Genomic DNA, 26,004 nt, shown 5'->3' on the forward strand with positions numbered 1-26,004 from the left:
AGCCAAGGGGAGTGGATCGTCCGCTACCACTGGAGTGGAGAATGGAGATGCATCTAAAGAGGCGTCTAAATCGAATAATGTATCTGATTTAGCTGCTGATGTAAAACATGATCTGAAAGAGGTGAAACAGAATAGAAGTGCTTGTTCTGGAGAAAGCTTGCTAAATGGAAACATGGAAACCAAGAAGGTGAGCGGAAAAAAAGGGCAAACGAAGATAACCACAAGAAAAGTTCTGAAGCTCGTGAAGATTCAACATCTTATTCGAGCCTCAAATTGACACTAGTTCCTGAATATTTTCAATATCCTGATCCAGATTTCAGTGACTTTGAAAATGGCAAGAGAGAAGGGTGTTTTGCAGTAGGGCAGATTTGGGATGTTTATGTCCCTTGGATGCCATGCCTAGATTCAACCTCCCATTTCTTTCCCTTGTTTTCTCGGCAACCAAACAGAGCTCGTGTGTGTTTTTTTTTTTAAAAAAAAAAATTATTATTATTATTATTATTTTGGACGCGTGGCGTATTATGGGATTGACACGTGGAAATTCCATTGACGGAACTACCAGAAGTATTAATTTTGTCTTTTCCCATCGGTTAGGTACTAAATTTGTCACGTTTTAAAACTTATGAGGAAAAAAATAAAAACTGTCAAACTGAGGTATCGAGTTATTAATCCTTAAATTTATTATTTTTTCTTGGCTTAAACTTGTAAGATAAGTCAAACATTGTCTCTAGAATTTACCTTTCATTTTGATGGAATATTTTAGGTGTTGAGCCTCGCTTATTTGAGAGACAGAGAGAATGCTAGAATGTTAATTAAATAATTAAATTTACTATTTTTTATTCCTATATTTAATATTTTTCTATCGGCTTAAGCTTTTAGAATAAGTTGTAATTTAATGTAACTTAATTAGGATTGCATTTGTTTATCATAGGTTAAAAGTTTCTTGGTATTGTCAATCGTGTCACCAACTCATGAAATTGTAACACATTATTTGAAAACAACTTTAAGAGAAAAAAAAAAAAAAAAAAAAAAAAAATCTTTTGAAATGTGTATCATTTCTCTAAGCTTTTAGAGATCTTGTTTAAGTATAGTCCTTTCATCTAATAGAGAAATGCTAAAGACCCCAAAACTTTTTCCCAAATGATCTGGTCCATTCAAGAAATAACTATGTTTAGATTGGTTTTTTTATTTTTTATTTTTCTTAAATGAACGTGAGGTTCAATTCATTTGGGAACAAGAATTTGAAAAAAAGTTTTGGGATCTCTAGCATTTATATATATATATATAGAGAGAGAGAGAGAGAGAGAGAGAGAGAATTGATTTTTTAAACCAAGTATTAAAAATCGGTCTTTCTGATTTTGTGTTTATTTTCTATCATTTTAATTTGATTAATTTAATCCATATACTTTTGTATTATATTCAATGCGAATCTTCTGTCTGTCTATGTATGCCTCGACCTTTTATTTTTATGAAAGAGAAAAAGAAAAATCAAATTGATTAAAACAAAATTATAAAAGACCATGTCATACTAATCAATTGATGCCATGTGACTATGACCCAAGGGAGAGACTACCCTTTACAGAGAGGAGCAACCACAAGTAAATATGCGACGTAATATATACAGTTGACACATGATATGTCCAACAAAAGTAGGTAATATGGCTTCAATTGATTGGTATGACATGACTCACCATTAATTAAATTTGAACGGAAAAACCTATTTGAAGCCAAAAGAAAATCTAAGAACCTATTTCTCAAAGTTACAAACTCAAAGATTAAATTCAAATTGCATATAAACTTAAGTGCTAAATTTGATTTTTTTTTCTTTTTTCTTTTTTCTTTTTCTCGGAATAACGTACTTGACCATCCATTAATCCCACCCCGGAGAAGTATGACATCCAAAACGTAACTTTCAAGTTTGGACCATTTCAATATGCAAAGTCATTTTGACTTTGAAAAAGAAATCCCTTTGATACATAAATCTTGATGACTTTCCTTGTTTTGTTGGTTTTGGCTCGTAAAAGGGAAAATAATAAATAAAATAAAGACAAAAAAAAAAAAAAACAACAACAACAACAACATCGACAGAATTGATCTTCTAAACCAAGTACTAAAAATCGGTCTTTCTGATTTTGTTTTTATTTTCTATCATTTTAATTTGATTAATTTAATCCATATACTTTTGTATTATATCCAATGCGATTCTTCTGTCTATCTATGTATACCTCGACCTTTTATTTTGATGAAAGAGAAAAGAAAAAATCAAATTGATTAAAACAAAATTATAAAAGACTAAAGAGAAGAAACATCAAATCGTTAAATCAATCACCACCACTAACTCAAGCACAATCTATCGCGAAAATGAGGGTTTAACAAGTTCTGATTATGTATCGTAATTCTACCAATACCAATTATCCCAAAATGCACATGAGAATTACATGCTCCAAAAACAAATTTCCGACTAATAGATTGAATTGGTGAGAGTTTCTGCCTTCTTCACTGACCAAACCATGAAGAAAGAAATAATAAATTCGCCTCATTGAAGGTAAAAGCACCTACCATAATCTTGCAAAGAGGCATATGAGTATCAACTAAGTAAAGTTGGCCGTCAAATGGGCACAGGCACAAAAAACTGAATTCACTACACAAGAGTAGAACACTTATAATATTCAAGAAGAGTATGCCCATATCAGCATAGGCAAGATAATATAATAGAAATGTCATTGAAAAAGAATCTGCAAGTACATTTGAGTTACATGACTCAGCAGCTAGCAGAATACAGATTAATTGAATAGGGGGGGATGGTTACAAGTTAAATAATGGAAAGGGTCTTCAATGTTCAAAATTAGTGATACATGAAAGAATATAAATCATAGTGGGTGTGAAGCAAATGTTCAAAAATCAATGAAGCAGTTAATCCATCTGCCATGCCAAGCAATCAGAGCCCAAAATTACCTCAGGAGTTCAAGTAGCCAGTTGTAAACATTGCATCCCAAGGTTCTGCCATCAGGTCATTGACCAATCACATGCCAATAATTCGGCAAATCAAACAATGGCACATCATCCACATCGTAGTGTTATCTTCCCGTCTTTGCTCTTTTCATTCCTGTACTGTTGAAGGGCGACATGCTCGGGCTCATGCTAGGGCTCATACTCGGGCTTTCTTCCCTTAGCGTACCATTCAGCATAGCCAGTTCCCTGAGTTGTTGCTTCTTATAATGATCCAAGGATTCATCCTACAGCAAGTGAGAGAGATTTGACCAAGTGCAAACAAAACGGGCAAGTAAAGATTAAAACAATTAAGTGTGTTCCAGCTCATACCACAGGCTTCAAAAGGTTTTCTAATATTTGCACTGCATACTCCAAGCGAGTATTTATACTATCCTCGGGAAATTCAGCCTCCACCAACACGTGCAGCGGCTCGTTAAGGTGCTCATATCCAGGTTTATCCTTCAATTTCTCTTCCTAAAGAAAAAGAGGTCTATATGAGAATGAGAAAAAAGTATAAACCCAAGAACCTAATTGGCATCACAGAAAATGCAAATCATTACCAGGAACCATGAGCATTCAAAACATAACCTTTTTGCTTTAACAAATATTGACTTTCTCATAGTAAAACCAACCTCATAGTCATTCAAAAGTGATATGGCAAGCAACAATAAGACTATATTTTACTTCGGGTCCAACTCACTCTACCGGATAAGCCTTATAAAGCAGTCAATGCAATAATAATACACAACAAAGATCATGGGATCACAAAATAATTAATTACTTATAGTCGCACAGAAGAGAAAGCACTATTATTCTCCCCAGCCCACAAAATGCCACCTCGTTCTCTTTGGGAAGTGTGTTTGGGTAACTTACAAGTTTACGTCCATTCCAAGCACCTTCTACCATTCTGAAATGCTCATGCTATACTTCATCACCCTCCAATCTTCTCCATCTCTTTTCCCCATAAAAATGGGTCAGATACATGAGTTGTCATTTCACTTGAAGACTGGCACTCAACTATAACAACATCAAGGAAAGTTTTACAACCGTATATCTTATTGATACACACTTGGAGGCATTCTCTCTTCCAATAAACTTATATTTATCCTATTTCGCAGGCAAAATAGACTGTCCAACTAAAGCTCTCTTAGATTCAAAATAAAAACTTACGCTGCAAATATTAAGATGTTCATAATATTGTTTAAATCCTGAGCCAACCTGATATTGCATGTACATTTACTTGAATGATGCTTTTTTTTTTTTATGGGGGTGGGGGGTGTGGAGACCCATTGGGCCTCTTCTCCAAAAGGGACAGTAAACAAGCAAATATAACACTTGGGTTAAGGGTAAAGTTGGTAATTTTTCTTACATCTCCCCTTCCTGGTGCTACACAACAGGAGGTAGCCAGCCCCACCCTTGACTCCCTCCTTTCTTTGGGTCGAGTTTGTAAATTTTCTTACATCTCCCCCTCCTGGCACTACACAACAGGAGGTAGTCATCCCCCATCCTTTATTCCCTCCATTCTAAGGGTCAAGTTGGTAACTTTTCTTACCTCCCCCTCTCCTGGCACTAAACAAACAGGAGGTAGCCATCTCCCATCCTTTATTCCCTCCATTCCTTGGTGTAGGCGGGATTCTTATTATCTTGGTCTGAGGCAACTGAAAAATGCAACCTAAAAGGCGCTATGGAGGGTTGACTGGTTCATGATGCTGGTTCTTATTGATATTTATAAGTATGTTCCCAAGCTTAACTGACAGTCTTTATCAAATAAAATCCCTACCCAGACATCATGAATATGTGTTACTCTTTTAAAATTCATTTGAAGCTTCACCAAATTCAATTTTGTATATCGAAAGTAATATTGGAGGTAAACCACAAGCATCATTAGTGTTCAACCACTCTGAATGAATCCAAGTCCTATCCCTCCTCCTTCCTCCCCCCGCCCCTCTGCCACCCAAACAAAAGAAAAGAATAACACGAATGAATGAATCCAAAAGATATAATATTGCAAAACTTAATCCAAAAGATCTAATATTGCAGAACTTAAACGAAAATACATACATTGGTGCGAATTAAGTGATTATAGCTCCCACATTTGGGGACAAAATTGAGAACATTGGAAGTTTTGATATAGATATGCATAGGAAGACGCACATCACCACTAGACAAACGTGAAGGGCTATTGGTGCATCACCTACAATTTAAAAAGTCCTTATTCAGAAGATAGGACAGGTAGGAAAACTAAAAATGATAATCCACCTAGTTAATGGATCACAACGATGAGCACTCCCAACAATTTAAGCAGAGAACAATACTCAATATATAGCTACATAAAATCTATAAGGAAGCAACAAGCAAGTTTAGACTGACAAAGTTCCATATTATAGTGCCAAGTATTCACTAGTACTTCAACTTAAGTCCGTTTACAATTAACGTTTAAACTACTTTACCAAGCTATGTGGTAAGAGAAAAAGGGAGGAAAAGGAAAACATTTCAGGATACCTTTACAGAATCCTTAACAGAGCCTCGGCCTCTTATGTACACCCTACATTCTGTCATGGCTTCAACTCTTTTCAGTGAGTTCCCACGTGGTCCCAAAATCCGGCCGACAAAATTATACTGCCAAGCTTTATTTTAGAAACTACTACATATTGGAAGAAAAAGGTCAAAATCAACTCCACAGGGACATATCTACTTACACTTGGATATTTGTCTACAGGAACATCAAGTCTAATAACTCTCTTTACAACAGGAGTGGTTGGAATTCCTTGTGCCCCAGCCCAACCCATTGGAGGAGCTTGAAATGGAGCTATTCTTTGAATATGTCCATTCTCCTGCAGGAAGAAAATTAACATCAAGAAAAGTTCACATGATTCAACCACAAATCACAATCTTAAATGCAAACTTTTTCTACCATGTTTCATTAAAGCTCGGCCAGTTGATTCTCCATAAAACAGGGTCTTATTCAGCTGAGCGTCAAAGTTTTTCAAATGTGATTAGCACTTTCCCCATTCTCCTGTCTTCATACTTAGCAAATGAAAATGATGCTCTCAATTCACTGCCAAAGGTTCGGTTGTGAATGCTAGTCTTATAGAAAGAATTATAACCCAATTCAGTTTCTCCAACAAAACCTTTTTTCGGCAGCGCATATGGCTGTGGCAAACAACCTCCTGAAGCTACCACATGAACACATCATAATTTTGACATATCATGCTCTACACTTCTTCCTATCTCTGGAAAGTTGTAGAGCAGGAATTTTGGCCAACCAATGCTGGGTGGTGGAATCATGTATCTTATCATCAAAAACAAACATGTAGTATAACCAATATCTATATTGTAAATGGTGTACCATAAAATGATACACCAATTAATTCATATCATTAAGAAAGTGGTGCCTAAATGCTCAAGCGATGCTAAAACCACGAATTACACATAAACTAAAAATAAAAAATCCATAACAATATAAACACCCATCATGGTTATAAGCTAAAATTACCTCTAATTGCATTGTGGGCCATCCCTCCAAATCCATCGGTCTACCATTGGGAGGTTGACCTAATGACCTAAGTGGGCTCTCATGCTCAAGTCTTTCATGATCCAGAAAACTTTGATTGAAGCCAGAAACCCGTCTGATTTCTGCAGTGCGTTGAAAGAATAAATCAAGTTGGGTACACAAAGCAAAGTGAAAATTTTAACAGTGTGATTTGCATATGGCCAAGAACATTTTAAAACAAATCGGCTTCCAAACAACACTGATTACATAGTTTTAAGCACAAGAGAAGATGATAAGCAGTAAATCTTTTGGCAGACACAGTACATGTCAGTATAGCCCAAGCTTATTCTTATCTCTCAAGATCTTTTTCAAGACTGTCTGAGCACATTATTAATAAAGACCAATATTTCTTGGCAAAGGAACGTATAGGAAAATCATAACTTGGTATCAGTCACACATAGGATATACTTGCAACAGTGCTGTTTATGATTTTTGTTTTCAAGAATCACAATTTATATCATTATTTGTCACCCCATACACATAGGCACCATTCTCTAAGGCTAGAACAGTCAGGTGGAAGACAAACCAGTGAACTTTAGAATACACATCAGGTCCTAAATTCAAAAATGATTTTAATTTGCTCAGATGACAGAATGCATGATAGCCAACACTTCTTTCCAATTGAAAAGCATGCTAAGGACAATTTCAATTAATAACGGCAGTAATACGCTAGTCTATGCTTGCAAATACATCTCACATTACTTATGATATCAAAATGCTAATTTTGTTCACTGAGGAGACAAAAGAAGACGTGATGATTTGAGCAAACAACTGAAGAATGGAGTATATGTTGTGTCAACAATAGATTGCAGATTCACTGACCTTGATTTAGAAGCCTGCTACATAAGGGCAGAACTTGCAGAAATGGTCCCAACTTTTGCTTCTCTGCTAGTAATTCAGCCAAGTATCTGGCATTGTCATGCGAGTGAAATCATGTATTATGTCCTATCATACCCCATATATTAAAATCCTAGAGCTAGTTGCACCACAGTTAGAGCATTCACAATGGAAAAGCTAAATGCTACTTTATCTAGAATGGCTAATCAGATTTGTAAAAAAAACCCCTACATTGGATTAGCCAAAAAAAATGCAAAATGGATATTTGATTGGAAGAGCCAAAAAAAAAAAAAGCTAAATGTAGCGGCACTTTTCAAGGGAGCTATTTTATTTTTTATTATTTCTCTCACCTGTTTTCTCTTTTTCCCAAAACATTTTCCCAATAAAGAGTAAAAAAATAATATTTTAATAGAATAGATAGAAATATAGCTAATCGGATGTAGAGGCATTTAAAAATTCATTAGCTAAACTAGATAAAAGTGAGTTTTGAGGAGCCATTTTGCATAAAAATTTGGCTCCTCCATTGTGAATGCTCTTAATCACAATCTTCTAAAGTGTGTTATTGACGGGTTAACATTACAAATAACAACTATAATATTTAATGAATGGTAATTCTACAGTTGAAAATCCCAATATATATGTTCCCCTCTGTACCTGGCCATGCTTTAAGCAGCATGCTCAAATACCCTTGCTTGCGGGTGTGCACTGATATGTGCATACAAGCAAGTGCACAGAAACATAAACAAACACCTTGTCATATGAAACCTTTCATAAATTTTGGGAAAACTACAACTCTTTTCCTGGCAGTGGGGGAGGAGGTGGATTAGGAAGGGAGAGAACATGTCAATATCCACAAGATATTTGGCCACCAAAAAAAAAATTTTTCTTTTTTTGAAGACGTTAGAGAAGAAAACATGCCCCCAAATGTTTTTATTTTATGTTGCTTATTTCTCGAAACAAAACAGGGATCAAATGAAAGAAAGAAACCAAACAAAAAAAATAAAAGATCTGGCATGACAAGCAAAATAAAAAACAAGTCACCAGCCATGGTCTTGAAATATGAGAAAGTAGATTCAATTCAAACTTCTACATTCTGCTCAAGTCATCATCCTTTTCCTTTCTGTTGGTTCTTTACCATTTTCTTTCATACTGATTCGATGTTCAATTAGTTAGTGTGAAAGATAGATTTCATACTCAGGCCTCCAGTGCCACGTAAATGAGGCTTTGCAGCCAAAGTTGTGGCATATCTCTTTCAAATGCATCGTGTTTGAATGAAACAAGCGATTCTGCAGTTAAATCTCCAACTTGCAACACAGTAGATAACAAATTGGATCTTTGGTTTCATTCTCAACTACTAGTTTGTTGAAATTTCACAAAAGTGTGAAAAGACAACCAATTCATTGTTTCGCAAACCCAAGAACAACAACTAACAATATCAAAGTTAAGCATATAATATTTGAGCATAAAGGGTCAATTTCAAGAAGAAGCTCGGAAATTGTATTTGTAGACAAGCTCTCAAACATGTTTACAACTTGATTATTCTTTTTCTTTGATCATGGAAGAGGTAGAAATTTTTGAAAAATATAATAAAACATGGACATAGCACACCAAAAGGACAAAATCAAAATTAGAGGAAATACTATACATAAATTGGAGCAAAACACATACCAATTTTTTTTTACGAAATCAGAAAAGTAAAAGCCATCAAAACCTATAAAACATACTATTAAGCCATCCTGACCAACACCGGAATATCAAGGGTAAACGCACCTAGCTTTAACCTGTATCGATGAATAACAAATCCAAAAGGAATAGCAGAGAAAACAGAGGGTTCTAAGTGCTGAACCAACCTTTCTCGATCTGAAGGGAGTGAAGTAGACCTTATAGGAGAAGCAGGGACTGCAGGAGGAGGATACTGGAAGTAACTCCCAGGTGGAATTCTCTCTCCCATCACACAAAGACCTATTGCGTAGTTCAATACCAAGAAACAAAATCCAGTTAGCCAAACACCCAATAAACTATCATACACACACACAAAACCCAGTAGGCCAAAAACCCAACACACCAATTTTATAAACAAACCCGGTAACATTAAAAAAGTGAAACAAGGAAACAAAATTCAACCAATACACACAACAAAACCCAGATGAAAAAATACCCAACAATCCAACAAACAATCGAAACCCAGTAAACAACCAATATATACAACAAGACCCAGTAAAGAAAAACGCGCAGTATACCAATATATACACAAAACCCAGCAAGGAAAACACCAAAGATACAGATATAGATACACCCACATGAATTTGATCAGACACATACATATACAAATAGAGAAAAGGGGGCTTACTTGATGGGAGCAGAGAGAAAGAGATAGAGAGAGAGGGGGGGGAGGGGGGCGAGGTGGGTGGGAGACTGGGAGGTGAGGGGTGTAGGGGGCAGAGAGATTCAAGTCTTTTCTGCCCCTTATTGGGTAGTGAGAGTGAATGAATGGGCAGAGTGGAGGGGGAGACAAAGCCCTACTAAAATAGGACTCTTTATGGATCCTGTTGCTTTGCTGTATATATACTCAATCAACATCAATCTCATTGAATCTTTTACCTCCCAAAAATTAAATAAATCATTTTTTTTTCTTTGATAAGAACAAAAAAGAAAGGAAATGGAACTCAAATTTCGGTGGTCTTTATCAGATGATGTTGCCATGATAAATATCCTACTTCTAATAGACAATTGCAACAGTCAATCAACTTCATTATTATTGGTATTTTTCAGTTATTTAACAATCAACAAAATATATTAGGGGTGAAATTTAAAACTGTCCAACCGCAATCGTTAATCGCCTAACCACTTTCAAAGCGGTTAGTAAAAATCGCTAACCGCCTAGGCAGTTGTGGTTAGCGGTTAGTGGGTTATGGAAATCCGCTAACCGCTAACCGCTTTTTTTTAATATATATATATATATAATAAATAACAATAAGTCGTGAGTTTATGAACTTTTTTTGGTTGATTGAAATGGGCCTTAAGCTTCAAGTTCAACCGTGTTGATTTTTTTGGTTGCTTGTGAGTTTATGAATTTGTTTGTGTTTTATTTTATTATTATGTGTGAGTTTATGAACTTGTTTGTGAGTTTATGAATTTGTTTGAGTTTATGTATAAGACTACAAGTGAAGTGATGATTTTATTGTAATTTTATTTATATATTATATGATGTGTAGATTTGTAGAAGGTAGCCAACAAGATTTTGGTATATAGTAAAATGGCCATGAAAAGGGGCAAAAAAAAAAAAACATGTTTAAAATGAGCAAAAAAAATGTTTAAAGTGAGCCCAAAACAGGCCCAAAATCGGTCCAAAAAAATAGCTCAAAAAAACAACCGCTATTTCACCCCTAAAATATATAGGAAAAAATTTAGCTGTGAAATGAAAATCTATGCATATGATGTGTAATTTAGGCGTGGATGTAATGCAGTGATTGGTATTCTCAATAACTCTCTTTACGTATCTACATGTTCCAACCTGAACCTGTTATTGGTGGGTTGTGATGGTGCTTGTGAGAAATTTGGTTATCATTTAATTAATAATAAAATGATTCATTATGGTTGAATAAGTGTAAGAATGAGATTTAAGAGAAGGGAGGTGATGGACAAAGTTTTTTATTTTTTATTTAAAAAAAAAAAGAAAATAAATTTACTGGTCAATTAAATTGACAATTATTTAGAGTATGTGAGAGTATTTTTAAAAATACATTAAAAAAACCAAAATTATATGCTCTATTAATATTAAAAAATACATGTTATAACAGTTTTTGGTACGGTGTGAATACACCCTTCGCGATCGAACCTGAAAGAACAAACAAAAAGGAGACACGAAGAGGTGATCTCCCTCCAACGCCCAAGTTAGTTCTCCGACGCCCAAGTTAGTTCTCCAAAGTGATCTCCCTCCGATGCCCAAGTTAGTTCTCCAACGAAGGGTGTATGTATTCTCTAAATATTTCAATGTAGTATTATACATTGAGTTTGACCTATTTATAGGCTGATAGGTTCACTCCGGTTAGGACTCAATCCTTGACCTTATCGAGGCCTTGGTGATTGATTTGAGTTGGGAGTAGTGGTTGTATACAAACTCTTACTATATCATCGTTATGTTGGATAATCATGAAATGAATGGAATCAACTACTGCGAGCTAGGAGTTGGCTCCGCAATTGGATTCGAGTATGAAGCCTAAGTCACTCTCGGGCGCCCAAGGGGTTTTGTATCCTCGGGATCTTCTTCTTAATTACACTGCCAGTTCTAGTGGGCCGAGCCTTCATCAAACATGAGACACCGAAGCAGGGCAGGCCTAGCGTATCATTTCGTTCATATATTGTGGGGTCCCCGGTAGATTGGAGAGAAGCAATGGGAATTTTATTTTCTTAACACATGTGATAATCACATGTTTTAAAGATATATATCATTTAATAAATTGAGTTTAAATTCATTCAATTCAGTTAACAAAAAAAAAAAACAAAAACAAAAAACAAAAACTTTATCTGTATGTTATTATAAGCGTGACAAGCCTTCAATGAAAAATAAATAAAAATATGAATGATGAAACTAGCCTGATGAATATGATATATGATCACAAGTTAAGATGGCATTTATATATACCGATATACGTTAAAGCTCCAATTCAACATATATATATAGTAAAACTCAAAGCTATTTTTGTTGTTTATGTGCTAAAACATAAGTAAATTAATCCCAAGAGAATTGGGATTAAAAAACTTATTTGCTAATGACTTATAACTCTATTTTTCATTTGCAAGCCTCTTAAGAGTCAATTGTTCTCTTCTTCTCTTTGTAAATTAGCTTATTATCCTTCTTTAAAAAAGAAAAATAAAATCAAGGTTATGTTTGTGAAGCTTTCTGTTTTGAAAAACAACAAAAAAAACTTTTTGAAATCTTTAAAAACACGTAGTCACAAACACTTTTCGAAAAAATAAACATAAAAAAATTTCAAAAAATAATTATTCGTATGTTGTTATAGACTGACCAAAAGATCTAAACACTACAATTGTACTTAAGGTCGTGTAGCTAAATTTCAAAACATCCTCCTTAATAGATTGTCACCAGCTGGGATATCAGATCCTCTCTATTATAAAAATTTCGCCATCAAAATTTCACTTACTCAGAGGATGTGATATCTACAACATCATGTTTAACTATACCTTCATGATTTGCTTATCCCATATTCCATACAAGTAATGCATGCTTCAAGCTTTAAGTAATTTCATAACCTCTTTGTACTTTTGCTATTCTTCAACCTGAAAAAAAAAAAAAAAAAAAAAAAAAAAGCTTCAAGCTTTACTCTTGTTAAATATGGGAACTTTAAGTAATTTCATAGCCTCTTTGTACTTTTGCTATTCTTCACTAAGCAAATTATATGTTGTACTAAGACCTGTGGCTACAACATGGTCTCTATTCAAAAAATTCTCTATCATTTTGTCCATAAAATTATATCAATCTTAACCCATTACTATATGTAGTAAAACAACTATTAGAGTTAGAATCAATAGGTTGCTCTAATAGTACATCTATTCATAGGATCGACAAGACCGATTGCTCTAATACCACTTTTCTAACTTCAAAAAAATAATTGTTTGCTTGTCCTTTCAGACTAACCAGAACGATCGAAACACTGCAATTGTAGATAAATTTATAGATATTATCTTTATTAGATTGTTACCAACTGGGGCATCACAAATTTAGAACTAATTGTTGGCATAATATTCTTAATAGCAATCAAAATTATAGATTCCACTTGGCCAGCACTACCATAAACTTCTAAATCTATGCATACAATTTTTTATTTATTTTTATTTTTAGTGGATGCATACAATTAAATAAGCTTGAGAAAATAGATGCCAGTTCTTGACTCCACGTGAGTTCAGACGTGCAATGCTCACCACTATATAAAGAAATTAATTAAATCACCTAACTCAATTGACCTAATTTTGATCATAATCAAACCATGCACAAGAGGAGAAAGATCAAAGTCATGGATTTGAATTGTTGGTGGCCTTTGTCACGTATGATGTTGCCTTGATAAATGTCCCGGCCCTACATACATAATAGCCTAGCCGATCAACTTCACTTCTTCCTATTTTGTCAAAGGGATTAATTCGATAAACTTAGTTTATTAAATCGACATTTATCTTTAAAATACGTCACAAGCTCTATTAAAAATGTATAAATGAATTACATGCTCTAAATATAAATGTCAGCTTAATAGATTGAATTGAATTTTTTTTTACCCACTTTAAAGACAAAATTTTGACATTTTTTTTCACTCAACCAACAATATTAATTTGTTGGAAAATATAGGAAACTTTCATTGTTAATGGTCCAGCTGGTCTAATATGATGCATATGACTCAAAGGGGTTAGATGTTGTTGGGAGAGTAATGGTGGCATCAGTCAATAACATGGTGAGAGTTGTGGGATCTACATCATCTAATTGATGTTGTTGATGAAAAACCAAAGGGTATGGTAAATTATGAAGCCCCTAACAAAGGGCCTCAATGCCCGAATATATAGGTGACCCTTTGCTTGGGCAATGAACCCTATGTTCGGACAAAAAACCCTTACTTGGACAGAAGGAGGCTCCACAAGGTCTCCCTCACAATTCCTACCCAATTACGGAGGACATGAAGAATTCTCTAAAATTCCTAATTGTAGGGATCCCAATCTGAGAGCGGTGCTCATAACAATATATTTGTGATAATAAGGGCAATGGTAGACCGAGGACAACAACTAATATGCAAAAATCATAGGTCATGAAAAAATGGCAAAAGTAAGCTAATCTTGCTTAGGATAGGTGCTTAAAGGTGGGTTGGCTTTTCCCGTGGTTGAATTAAAGGCCAACTTTTTAAACGCAATAAAGCCATTTGTAACGTCTCAAAAAAATCGCTAGCCACATATGTGTTATCACCCCAAAATGACTAGTTAGTTTTGAATTTTTCTATAATCACTTATAAAGTATAGTTTCACATAATAAATAAGTAATGTGTGACTTAGCACCGATGAGTATTTTTATAAACCTCTCACTCTATGTGGGCAACTCATATTTCTAATATGAAATTGGGGTGTGGCAATTATTTGTAATAACTTGGGAAAAGTATTAGATACATCTCTTCTATCATTCCGAAGTGACTAATTAATTTAGAGTTTCCCTAAAATAACTTATAAAGTCTAATTTCACATAGTAAATAATAAATGTGAGAGTTAGCACATAGTAGTATCCTTGTAACCCCACCTATTGGCTATATGAGCTACTCATCTTCTCAATATGAGACCCATGTGTTACAATATTCCCCTTAAACCCTCAACGTCTACGTTGGGACCATATCATGCGGTGCTCTAGTACCACACAACATTATGACTTGACTTTGATACCATTTGTAATGGCGTAGGAAAAAATGTTAGTCACATATGCGCTATAACTCTAAAATGACTAATCAATTTTAAGCTTCCATATAATCCACTTATAAAGCCTAGTTTCATTTAGTATATAAGCAATGTGAGACATAACACTCATGAGTTGTTGTTGTTTTTTTTTTAAACCACTCACTCTATATATCAACTCATATTCTCTATATGAAAAGGCGTTACATGGGGTTCCATTGTCTAAAACCCCTCTCATCCTATAAGAATCCATTGAGTTTCCTATAGTAGTACCTACTCGTTGAGAACTGCACATGATAGGTTTAGACGATGTGAATTGTATGCTCTCGTTCAATTGAGTTATAGCCTGACTCAGTCTTATCATGACATCAGTAAAATTCAAAGCGGTTAATACTAATAGGATTGAAGATTCTCATTTTGGGATTCAAAATCTTATCTTAATACATGCCCAACCATTTTTGAGATTTTATTGAGGCCACTAAACCGTCACCACTTATGGTAAACGATACAATTAATAAGAAAAGAAATATATTGTGTGATATGTTTCTTAATGGGTCAGTTGAGAACATACGATCGAACCTATTTATTGTCTTCTACATCATGTATGGAGCCCAAATCCTTCCCATTATAGAATTCCATTTTATTTTTCCGATGTTTTTAAAAGTCGATCACATCTTAATTAAAGGGTTATTTATTTATAGAATTTCATTTACTTTTTAAATCTTTCTAGGTAGGTAAGAGGTCCAAACACGATTATAAGGGGTAGTTTTGATTTTTTGTTGCAAATAATAGGAATTTAACATATATGATATATATTCCATGATTGTTATTTCTTACCATTTACCAAAAGTCAATACAAATATCATATGGTTTAGAGAATAGATCTATACTTATAGAAGTTATTCTATACTACAAAAATAGGGTTTGTTTGAATTCAATTTTAGTTAGAATTAGGTTTATTCATAACATAATGCAAAAGACACGTATCTCCATTTACGGGTCTAATTTCAGCGAGAAGTAGACTCGAGCTGAATTCCTAAAAATGTATTGAGTTTCATTCATATTTATCACCTTCCAAAATCAGCTGTATTTAACCATTTTCGTGTTCAATCAAATGCTCAGAAAAAAATAAAACTTACCAAAAAAATTGCTCAGAAAAAAAAAAAGGAAAAAAAAAAAATAGAAGAGAAGTGTATTTTCTCTCTCCCCATTCACCAACACAACTCACGTACTCTCACTCAATACACACTCCCAACGTATAAATTACAATACCGTAAGAGAGAGAGTTTCACACGCTTAAAACCCCTTTTCATTGCTCTGCCCCTCTCTCTCTCTCTCTCTCTCTAATGGCGATTGGGAATGAAATTGGGAACTAGGGCAAGGAATCGACCTCGAATTCTGGCGGAGAAGATGTAATCTAACGGGGATTATCTCCCTTTGCAAGCAATTTGAAGCGTACAGTTCGGAAAGTTTTCAACTTGAATTTTTTTTTTCTAGGGTTTTTCTGTTTGTCTTTGTGAAATGAAGGGATCGTCGTCGGATCGGACGAAGGTGGTGCTACGGCACTTGCCGCCGGCGATTTCGCAGGCCACGCTCATGGACCAGATCGACGCCGCCTTCGCCGGTCGCTACCACTGGGTTGCTTTCCGTCCTGGGAAATCAAGGTTAGGGCTTGCCATTTTTGGTCAATTTTCGTTTGTGTAAAAGCCTTATTTTTGGTGTGTATTTGGAAGTGGGTTTACTCCGATACGCTTCAATTTCTGGATTACGTGCTCAATTGGCAATGTGAAAGTGTGTGTATTTAAATATATGTATGCCAGGTTAATGGCTCTGAAGCAAGTGGGTTAGGCTTTGTAGTTTTGTTAGTTGCCCGCTGTATGATCCTTGGGTCTGTGAAGGTTTTAGGACTTTTGAATCTAATTTTGCGGTTATTTTGTTGGGGTGTTCGATTAATTCTACGGCAATATCTTGAATATCTGTCAAATTGGTAATATATGTGTGCAAGCTAGGGTCTATTTGCTTAGGGACAAGTAGGTGAGGCTTGAATTTTTCATTGGTTGTAACCATTGAGTTGAGGTTTATGGAGTATGAATATGTTTGTTTCTGGGTTTTGAAACTTTTTACTTTGAATAAACTTCAGATTATTCATAGCTAATTGGTTTTTGCAACGGAGTAGGCTCAATATGTAGCATGCATGACCGCATGTGTAAGTAATGGTTGAGAGGTTTAAGTTGTAGCAAATATGCAAGTAGAATGATCCGTGGTTTTTTTTTTTTTTAATAAAAAAAAACTTAGTCATAAATGATGAAATTAGCTGTTAAGATAGGCGATATTGAGTGAAATAGAATAGGTGAACTGACTGAGGGCAAATAATTGTAAGCCTATTTGCATGTGTAATACTTACATAACCACCATAGGGTATATTTATTTATTTGTTCGTCTTATTTGGTGATCCCATGTGTACTGGATTATAGATAATTATCTAAATATAGGCCTTTTCTCATAATTAGCACACCTTATATTTGTGTTACTTCGGAAGACGGAACAGTTATGCAGCTTGCTACTTCATGTGAATTTGGGCTTTGCTGTTTTGGTCATTTGGACACGACAAACTGGTTTCAGAAACAAAAACCGTTATATGCTGTTTAAAGTTTTTATTTCTACTGTTATACCTTATAAAAAGGATTCATAGACTCTATTTGGTGTTAATAAAGGAAAGTGTTTTACTTTAAAAGAAAGTAAAGGAAAGTGTTTCACTTTTCAGATTGCATTTTTCCAATCATGTATTGCATGGATTCTAGTGCCTTCTGGAAATATTGCTGGCATAGCGGGGACTAAAGAAACCATAGCCGTGCGGAATTTGCCTGCTGGACAAGGGGCTGTTGGCCCAATCAATTACATAATTCTTTTCTAAAGATATGGCTACAAAAAAGAAACCCATTTTTTTTTCCAGCCTTTCTACACTTTCACCAATGAGATTTCATAAGATTATTCATTATCTACTGCTTCCTGATGAGTGATTGATAGGAAAGGGTTGCCCCTGGCTTCCCTGCAACAGATCAACTGATACACCCTGGCCTTTTCTCCAGGATCTCAGTTGATATATCCTGAAGTTTTTATTTTTTTTAGTTTTCTAATTATACTAATTTTTTTAATTTTAATTTTAATTTTTTTATTTTGGTCAATCTTCCAATCATGCTTGCAACACTGGTTTCACAGTATATTGGTGTTGGTGTTTTGAAAAAATTGATTTCTTTTGCTTCCTGATTGTGTTTTACAGCATGGATATTCTTGTTCTTAGGAGGGGGGAACACTTCTTTTTTCCCTTTTTTTTTTGGGGGGGGGGGGGGGGGGGGGGTGGGGGTGGGGGTAACTCTAATGATGTATGGATACAGGTCGCAGTAGTCTAGTTTTTATGATCTAAGCAGGTCATCTGCTAAGGACATCATCATATATTTATTGTTTCTTGAAATGGTTTTGCAGCCTGAAGCATCAATCCTATTCTAGAGCCTATATTGACTTCAAGAAACCTGAGGATGTTATTGAGTTCGCCGAGTTTTTCGATGGGCATTTGTTTGTTAATGAGAAGGGTAATCTTTGTGCATAACTTTTGAAGCGATTGATTTGGCACATCAATCTTGTTGCCAGAATTTTTGTGACTATCTTTTTATTCACACCATGGTTTTATTCATATTGGGTAATGAAGCTCTTTCTCTTCAGTTAGTAACAACTCAGAAAATTATTGAGTTGCTGGGTTTTTTCAAAAAAAGTTAATTCGGGTTTCTCATGTCTTTCTTTTTGTAGGACATATAATATTGACATGAAGTTTTAACTAAACTTACTTTTTCAGGCACTCAGTTTAAAACTATTGTTGAGTATGCTCCTTCTCAACGCGTTCCAAAGCAGTGGTCTAAGAAAGACAGCCGTGAAGGAAGCATATTAAAAGGTACTTTTTTTTTTTTAAAAAAAGTAAAACTCTAACAAGTATATTTAATGCAATGTGGACGTATATGTGCAATCATTAACCTGTGACTTATGCATGCGATTATTTGCTTTTTCGTAAATACAAGTATTTGCTTGATGAACATCTAGATCCCGAGTATCTGGAGTTTCTTGAATATCTTGCGAAGCCTGTCGAAAATCTTCCCAGTGCAGAGATACAATTGGAGAGAAGAGAAGCTGATCGAATGGGTAAGTTATAAAGATCTTAGATTGTAGACAATGCTGAACTCTGAAATAATACTGAAAGATAATGCAAATAGAATGACAAATCGTTCATTGTGTTCGGGAGATTTTAGGAAAAGCGTTTTTGAATGATTTTCTCCTATCATGCTTTTGCAGGTGCTGCAAAAGATGCTCCCGTAGTTACACCATTAATGGACTTTATACGTCAGAAAAGAGCTGCTAAGGGTGGTTCTCGGGTATCTTTCTAATCCACTAGAGATAAGTTTAAGTACTAAGCAGTTAAAAAAATCTAAATAATTTTTATTTCACATTCTACTGTATTTAATTGGGTTATAGTATCTAAACTGTTCAATTTCTGGTTATTGATACTCTTTTGTTTTTATTTTTTATTTTTTATTTTTTATTTTTATGAATGGATACTTTTTGTTGTTATGTTTGATTTTGTGGTTACGTGTTTCAAATCTAGCTGAGGATACTTCATGTGTTTTGGTCATGCTCAGTGTGTGTGCACGCACACAGGCCTTTTGTTCAATCTTTTATCATGATTGCACATGCATATAAGTTGATTATGTTAAGGTCACTTGAATAGTTCAGTTTCATGATTATATGGTACTTTCTGGATAAAATATTCTCTCGAATTTACTGTTGGTCATTCTATATGGTATTGAAGAGCCGATTATCACTGCAATCTTTAATTTATCTTATCTGATTACAGCGATCTTTGTCTAATGGGAAACCGGGCAGAAGAACTGCTGGATCATCAACTGGAAGTCCTAGTTCCACCTTGTCGAAACGAGGTTCTGAGAGGAGGAGGAGTTCCTCCACAATGGTATACATCTTTCTATAAATACTTCTTAAATGAAATTAATGACTAATTTATGCTGTGGTGCTGTATTTTCTGTAACAAGTCACACTATTATGAATTTTGGATGTGGAGTTCCAGTTGAGCTCAATACTATTACCAGTATGATTATTCCTCTCACCCTACATCGTCCACATTATACACGTGGAACTGCATCCGGAATAACGCTGATCCTGTGACATGGATTCAATGCTCACAGGTTTAAGAATCTGCTTAGACCTATACCACGTTACATGTATTGTACTGGTATGCCTTGTCAATGCCTCATTATAAGAAGAACATGTTCCTCACCTTGGGTTTGAATGATATTTGTGGTCAAAGCTGATTTGACTACAGTTTTACCAAAAGAAAATTTGTATGATAATTGTGGTTATTATGTTACATAGTAACCCATGCATATAGCCAGTTAAAATGTTACAAAAGATGCACTTTTTTTTAGATGTTTTGCATGTTTGGTTTATGGTAAAAAAATTTGAACAATGCATTACAGATTTCTTGGATTGCGAACCTAGTTAGCGGGCTAGAGCTTACTAGAGAGTCGAAGAATATTAAAAGATTTTAATAGACTTTATTGGTGATTAAAGTATTTGAGTATCAATATGTGGTTTCAGTATAGGACCTAATAGGTTGATTTTCTACAACTGGAGTTGTTATCTAATATGCGGTTGCATCATTGTGCTTGTATGGAAGTTTGAGATATATTCTATAGTATATAATTTATATGTTTATTTGTGCTTTTGACCATCTAGACATCCATACTTGATTTCTAGGCAAGATTTTGGAAGTTTGGGGTTTATTAATACTTATTGCTGAATGATGGGCAGTATGTTTTAAGGGACGGTGCAAAGAACGTGAGTGTCAAAGACAAGTCAACATACATTCTGGTTCCAAAGCGAGATGATGAGCAGCTTTCTGACAAGTCTGTTACTTTGGCTCCTGCAGCTGGGACGGAAGTACTGGAAGAGGAAAATGGTATGGCTGAAAAACTGAATAACCAAGTGTTCATTAATCATTTGACATTTTAACTTCCTGTCGGTTAATGATTTCTAGACCTAAACAGGGTGCACTTAGACTACAGGACATCAGCGTGGACATGGACTACTTAATTAGTTGCTGTAGATTGCATTTAAAATTTGGATCTCTGTTGCCTTGCAGTATCCATTTTATTTCTCACTTCCTTTTTCACAGACCTATTATTTTTCTGATGCTTATATTTTCTTGAAGTGGTTTAGTTCGTATGATGAGCTTTTAGTCACACTAGAAGGAAAAATGTTTTCCCTGGTAGCTGTTCAATAGTCATACGCGTTTGGTTCTGTTTGGCAAATTGATTTTCTGTGTTCAGTAACAAAGGAGCTGGATTGTCATAGCATGACTATAGGTACTGGTTGTGCGAGGTGTCTGGTGATGTTTTCTTAGCGGGCCCCCCCCCCCCCCCCCCCTCTGCATAAAGTGTTTTGTTAGTGATTGAAAATATTATAGAGGTCTTCACGTACTTGATTCAGTTATTACTTGGATATATATACCCTGCTAGATTCTCATTGGTTGACCTTTTTCAAAATTTGACAGCTCTACCTCTTTTTTAGATTCGTATGAGTTAATGCTTTTGCCCACCCCGGGGGGGTGGGGTATTATTTTAGAAAAAAAAAATTTGGGGGTGTAAAAATTAAATTTTAAAGGTCCATTTTATAAAAAAATATAGATATTTAATTTATTTTTTTTTTGGGGGGGACCACCTTATGGCTTGGGGGGGGGGGGGTGGGCAAAGGTGGTTCCGCCCCTGTTTGCCGGTGACATTTTATTTGTTAACATGTCTACGTATTGTAACTTGTAAAAAAACCAGGCTACGTATTGTAGGCCTCTTTTGGCATGGTGGATAGTTTTCTCGAGTGTGAAAAGGATTTATATAGCTGACACCGTTGAGTTGTGTGCGTGTATTCTCTCAATATACTATATATCTTTTATGTTCACATTTTCATATTGGGGGTCCTATGGTGTTGGAGTATTCATTGGAATCAATAAATTTGGTCTTTTTTCATTGTTCCTCTTTGTATCAACTCACTTTCTGTTTTTGTGAATCTTTATTCTTTTCTGCGGGTAAGGTAATATTATATATTTCTTCTATTAGTTCATTCACCTCGTATGTGTTCTTTCAGGAGTTTCTGGAACTAATGAATCTGGGAAAAAGAAAATCCTGCTCCTGAAAGGGAAAGAGAGGGAGATTTCTTATGTAAGTTTTTTCAGTTCTTATCAGTCACATGTATTACTTAGGGTGCTTTTCAAATTACATATCTATTTTACGTTATTTCTGTGCATGGAGAGAATTTTTTTTTCAATAATTATTTCATCATGTAGGTCCATAAGTAGCGCATAGTGAAAGAAAGCAGACGGTCACAAATTAACAAATCATTTACTTTCCTCATTTTAAGTTATTTTCTTTGTTAACCCTAAGGGGTTAGCTCAAGTGGTAAGAGCCTTGGTCTTCGTGGCATTCCATCAGGTCTAAGGTTCGAAAACCATCATTGCGAACAAAGACACTGTAGAAGGATCTAACAGAGTAACAATGAACAAACCTCTTTTGGAGGGAACCCACTAAAGCTTGTTTTCACCTTACCGTCTCACTCTAACTGAATACAACATTCTGCTGGGGGCAAAGATAGCCACTTCCCAGTCATGAGCCGCTCTAGCGAAACTTACATTCCACTAATTAAATCCACTCGAAAGCTCCTAGTGAGCCGCCACAGGAGCATCCTTTACACCTATATAGACCTGGAAAGGCTTCCTTAACTTAAGGCATCCTTTGTATGTTGATTGTTGGTCTCTTTGCTTCCTTGCAATTTCTAATCAGATTTGTCTCATTGAATAGAGTTGGCTCCATTTTTTTTCGAGGAAGCAATGTGGCTTGTTAGTTGAAGTGCTGCACAAGGTTAAATTGCTTTATGCTACTCTTTGTGTAGGTGTCTGGCACCTTGTCACAGCAGCAGGGTATAACATCATCGGTCAGAAATATTATTGGTTCACCTACTCTCAAGCAGAACCAGCAGCGCCAAGGTAGTGGAAAGATCGTCAAAAGAATACTTTTAAACAAGGATTCACGTCAAAATCAGTCTTTTGTGGCCCAGTCCGAGCATCAAATCCAGACTTCAAATTTAGAAAAGGACAAGCGACCTCCTCGACCCCCACATGGACAATTGGTTTTTAAGGATACAAATCCAACTCCAGATGATAAGGTGGTTGCTAATGATGTGCACGGATTCTGTAGTGAGAAGCAGGAGAAACGTTTGAGAAATAAGGATAAGCCTGATCGTGGTATATGGACATCTCTTCGACGGTCAGATGGATCCCATGCTAGTGATGAGTCTTTGTCATCCTCTGCTTCTCAACCTATACAGTCACTTGGAGATTCTTTGGAAGGTGCGATCATTTTCAACATGTAATTCTTGGGGTTAGTAATGTACAGGACTTGTGGTTGTCAGTGATAGCACTCACAATTTGGAATCATCATTTTACCATGCTTCCAAACGCCTGAAAGTGCTTATGAGATTGTTTTTTAAGAACTTGATGAGGAATTTATTTACTATTTCTTCTGTATATGATTTTGCAGGGTGTCATGGGGATATGAAAGTTGACATGGCAAATGCTAGGAGTGGCGAAGTTAAAAACCTTGGAACTGGACGTCCTAGTCATTCTTCTTTAGATAATGGTAGATTTTGGTTTGGAAGCTCTGCTCTTCAATATCACTTCTGAATTTAGATCCGTGTGTGTGTGTGGGTGTGTACACGATTCTTGTGTTTTTGCATACCACAACTGGCGTGTTTACATTACATGCAGGTTCCCATAAACATTTTGGTCGCCGTGGGCCAACACATGGTGTGAAGGATGTTGATGGCTCATCAATTATAAGTGAGGGGAAGCATTCGAGGAGAGGCGCTGGCTATAATTCCCATGAGGTGGTTTGACTTCAATGTTTGGATGCCAATTTTACCCACAATTTTCAATGTTTTCACTCATGAATACTAATTATTTAAAGGTTTTTCTTGATGAATCTGCAGAAGCAAGTTTGGGTTCAAAAGTCTGGTTCTGGTTCGTAATTTTATTGGAAAGGTAAATTTTTTTTGAACGTCTTCTTTTCTTTTATATATGGATTGAGAAATATAGATTTATAATTCTAGTTCAATAGGCCAAAATGGACGCATCTAAATCATCATCACATTCATGGATTGATATAGAACCTTGACTTCTGAATATCTTGGAAGTTTTTTGCACTCTTAAAGTATATTTGCTTTATTCCAAGGAAAGGTGACAGTTACATTGGTGATTGATAGAGACTACTCGCAATCCATAATATGGAAATGAATGTATTGGTAGTTTGAAATAAATGCGAGTAGGGATTTGTATCTTGGCAGTTGGCATCCACTTTTTAAGTATGCTGAGATGGTCTCAAGTTTGACACAAAATCCAGTTGCCTTTATATCTGGATATGCCTTGCCCCTTTTTTTTTTCCCCCTTACTACAGGTTTTTCGTTGAGTTTCTATTGTTTTTACTTTGATGATAAGGCAGACTCATTTTACTAGTACTTTAGAGAGGAACGATGAAGAGGGAAAATCCCAATTGGATGAAGATTGTCCACGGCAAATACACTTTAAGTTGCATCTCTTGTGCCTTAACATGACTAACTGCAGAATTTCTTGCTGAAGTTTCCAATTATCATGACTGTCTTTAGCAGACTTTTATTAAGATTTTTTATTTTTCCTTTTTTATCCTGTTTCATTATTTGGCAGTTTAATGCTTGGTGTCATACAATTTTGGAACCTGCATTTGCTAGTGGCTGGGGAGTGCCCTTTTTACTAGACAGATGATCAGGTGTAAATAAGGTCTCAGCATCAGCAATGGTTCCTTTTGGAAAGCCCTAGAGCAAAGTACAGTTATCTGAATGATGCCGATGCCGATACCGATGTAAGTAATACTTGGATGGCTGAAGAAATCCGGATTTTACTCGGACAAAGACGGCTCGGAGTAGGAGGAGAAAAGAAAGCAATAGATGTCATTGTTATAACTTATAATTGTTTTGTTACACAGTTTTTCATCTGGGTGCTCCTCTTTGGGGCTCTGCTTGTCATCGAAGCTATGGAAGTCCTCACTGTTGCTTTTGACTAGACTAGATATCACGGTATTGTGGTTTTATGGAGATGTAAATATAATCTCAGAGTGATCTTTACCGCCCGCTCGCTTATCCCTATCCATGAAAGCATCTTAATGTGTTTGAGACTTTTCTTCCATTGCTGTGACTGCCACTTAATTTTGCAGCAGTTTGCAAGCATATACAGCAATAATACAGTATGACTTGCGGAGGTTTCAACATGCATATTCTGCACAAATGTTTGAATTGGCTTTTTTATTGTATTGTACAGTAAAATCAGATATTGGAAATGAAGTGGACAACCATGTTCCTATTGTTAGAGGGTGCTTTTTTATTTTTGTTTGAAAGTGTTCCATGAGATATAAAGATTATAAAGATGAAAGTAGTTTAGAGTGTTTTGTGTTTTCGGTTGTTTTTAATGTTTTTGTTTCCAAAAGAGAATGCAAGGAAGAATGGAAATTGTTATCAAACAATATTGTTCTTTTGTCAGAAGACATGATTTTATATACCAAAAGGGAGTTGTGATAGAATGTGTTCGTTGAAATATCCTATAACAATAATTCTCGACAGGAAATTATGTTAGTGTTTCCTTTGTTGATGGTAAAATCAATAAAAAGGTGGTTAAAATCCTGAGTATTTGAGGGGGTTAAAGTATAACCGACGAATTCATAATGGATGGTTGGTGCAAACTTCAAGGACTAAAGTTCTTCTATATAAACTCATATTTTAGAACAAAATGCAAAATTAGTTGATTTGCAATTAGTAAATCAACTAATTTTTCCTTAGTTGATTTGCACTTCTGTCTAAATTCTTAATGGATACCATCAAGTGCCACAATATGGAGTAGAGTAATTCTATTCATTATCCTCGTTGTACTAAAGTCTATGTGGCGTGGTATCTTGCATGAAAATTAATTTTTTGGTTGTGAGACCACATCATATGGGTTTTGGGGATGGGATGTGATGAATAGAATTATTCTATTTGGTTAGGAAAACAAA

At 35.3% G+C, this 26,004-nt stretch overlaps 2 protein-coding genes across 4 annotated transcripts; one reads left to right on the top strand and one right to left on the bottom strand.

The window, feature by feature from the left end:
- Window positions 1-2,668: 2,668 nt before the first annotated feature.
- Window positions 2,669-9,821, bottom strand: LOC132178811 (RNA-binding KH domain-containing protein). Its single transcript, XM_059591368.2, has 8 exons — window positions 9,732-9,821; window positions 9,232-9,343; window positions 7,367-7,452; window positions 6,488-6,627; window positions 5,691-5,825; window positions 5,494-5,610; window positions 3,322-3,465; window positions 2,669-3,236 (listed from the first exon to the last, which is right to left on the bottom strand). Exons 2-8 carry the CDS (start codon window positions 9,330-9,332, stop codon window positions 3,078-3,080), a joined length of 882 nt encoding a protein of 293 aa, XP_059447351.1. The 5' UTR covers window positions 9,333-9,343; window positions 9,732-9,821; the 3' UTR covers window positions 2,669-3,077.
- Window positions 9,822-16,095: 6,274 nt separating this feature from the next.
- On the top strand, window positions 16,096-25,325 carry LOC132177368 (regulator of nonsense transcripts UPF3). Of its 3 annotated transcripts, XM_059589651.2 has the most exons (14): window positions 16,096-16,233; window positions 16,319-16,485; window positions 18,305-18,411; window positions 18,672-18,767; window positions 18,914-19,012; window positions 19,163-19,242; window positions 19,722-19,835; window positions 20,693-20,840; window positions 22,022-22,095; window positions 22,823-23,279; window positions 23,470-23,568; window positions 23,697-23,815; window positions 23,918-23,969; window positions 24,648-25,325. In XM_059589651.2, exons 2-13 carry the CDS (start codon window positions 16,343-16,345, stop codon window positions 23,954-23,956), a joined length of 1,575 nt encoding a protein of 524 aa, XP_059445634.2. In that variant the 5' UTR covers window positions 16,096-16,233; window positions 16,319-16,342; the 3' UTR covers window positions 23,957-23,969; window positions 24,648-25,325. The 3 variants fall into 3 exon arrangements, with proteins under 3 accessions (XP_059445634.2, XP_059445632.2, XP_059445635.2); XM_059589649.2 differs by having other exon boundaries at window positions 16,096-16,485; XM_059589652.2 differs by lacking the exons at window positions 16,096-16,233; window positions 16,319-16,485; window positions 18,305-18,411 and adding an exon at window positions 18,431-18,518.
- Window positions 25,326-26,004: the final 679 nt, after the last annotated feature.

Source organism: Corylus avellana, chromosome 4 (genome assembly GCF_965113065.1).
Source record: "Corylus avellana chromosome 4, dhCorAvel1.hap1.2, whole genome shotgun sequence".
NCBI classification, from domain to species: Eukaryota; Viridiplantae; Streptophyta; class Magnoliopsida; order Fagales; family Betulaceae; genus Corylus; species Corylus avellana.

Bases quoted from the DNA above. Each gene is read 5' to 3' on its own strand.
- LOC132177368 (XM_059589649.2), top strand. From the start codon at position 16,343: ATGAAGGGATCGTCGTCGGATCGGACGAAGGTGGTGCTACGGCACTTG. The intron at 23,569-23,696 runs GTAGATTTTGGT...CATTACATGCAG, and splicing joins TCATTCTTCTTTAGATAATG to GTTCCCATAAACATTTTGGT. The intron at 23,816-23,917 runs GTGGTTTGACTT...ATGAATCTGCAG, and splicing joins CTGGCTATAATTCCCATGAG to AAGCAAGTTTGGGTTCAAAA.
- LOC132178811 (XM_059591368.2), bottom strand. From the start codon at position 9,332: ATGGGAGAGAGAATTCCACCTGGGAGTTACTTCCAGTATCCTCCTCCT. The intron at 7,453-9,231 runs GTTGGTTCAGCA...TGACAATGCCAG, and splicing joins CTCCCTTCAGATCGAGAAAG to ATACTTGGCTGAATTACTAG. The intron at 3,466-5,493 runs GTATCCTGAAAT...CTTTTTCTTTAG, and splicing joins CTGTTAAGGATTCTGTAAAG to GAAGAGAAATTGAAGGATAA.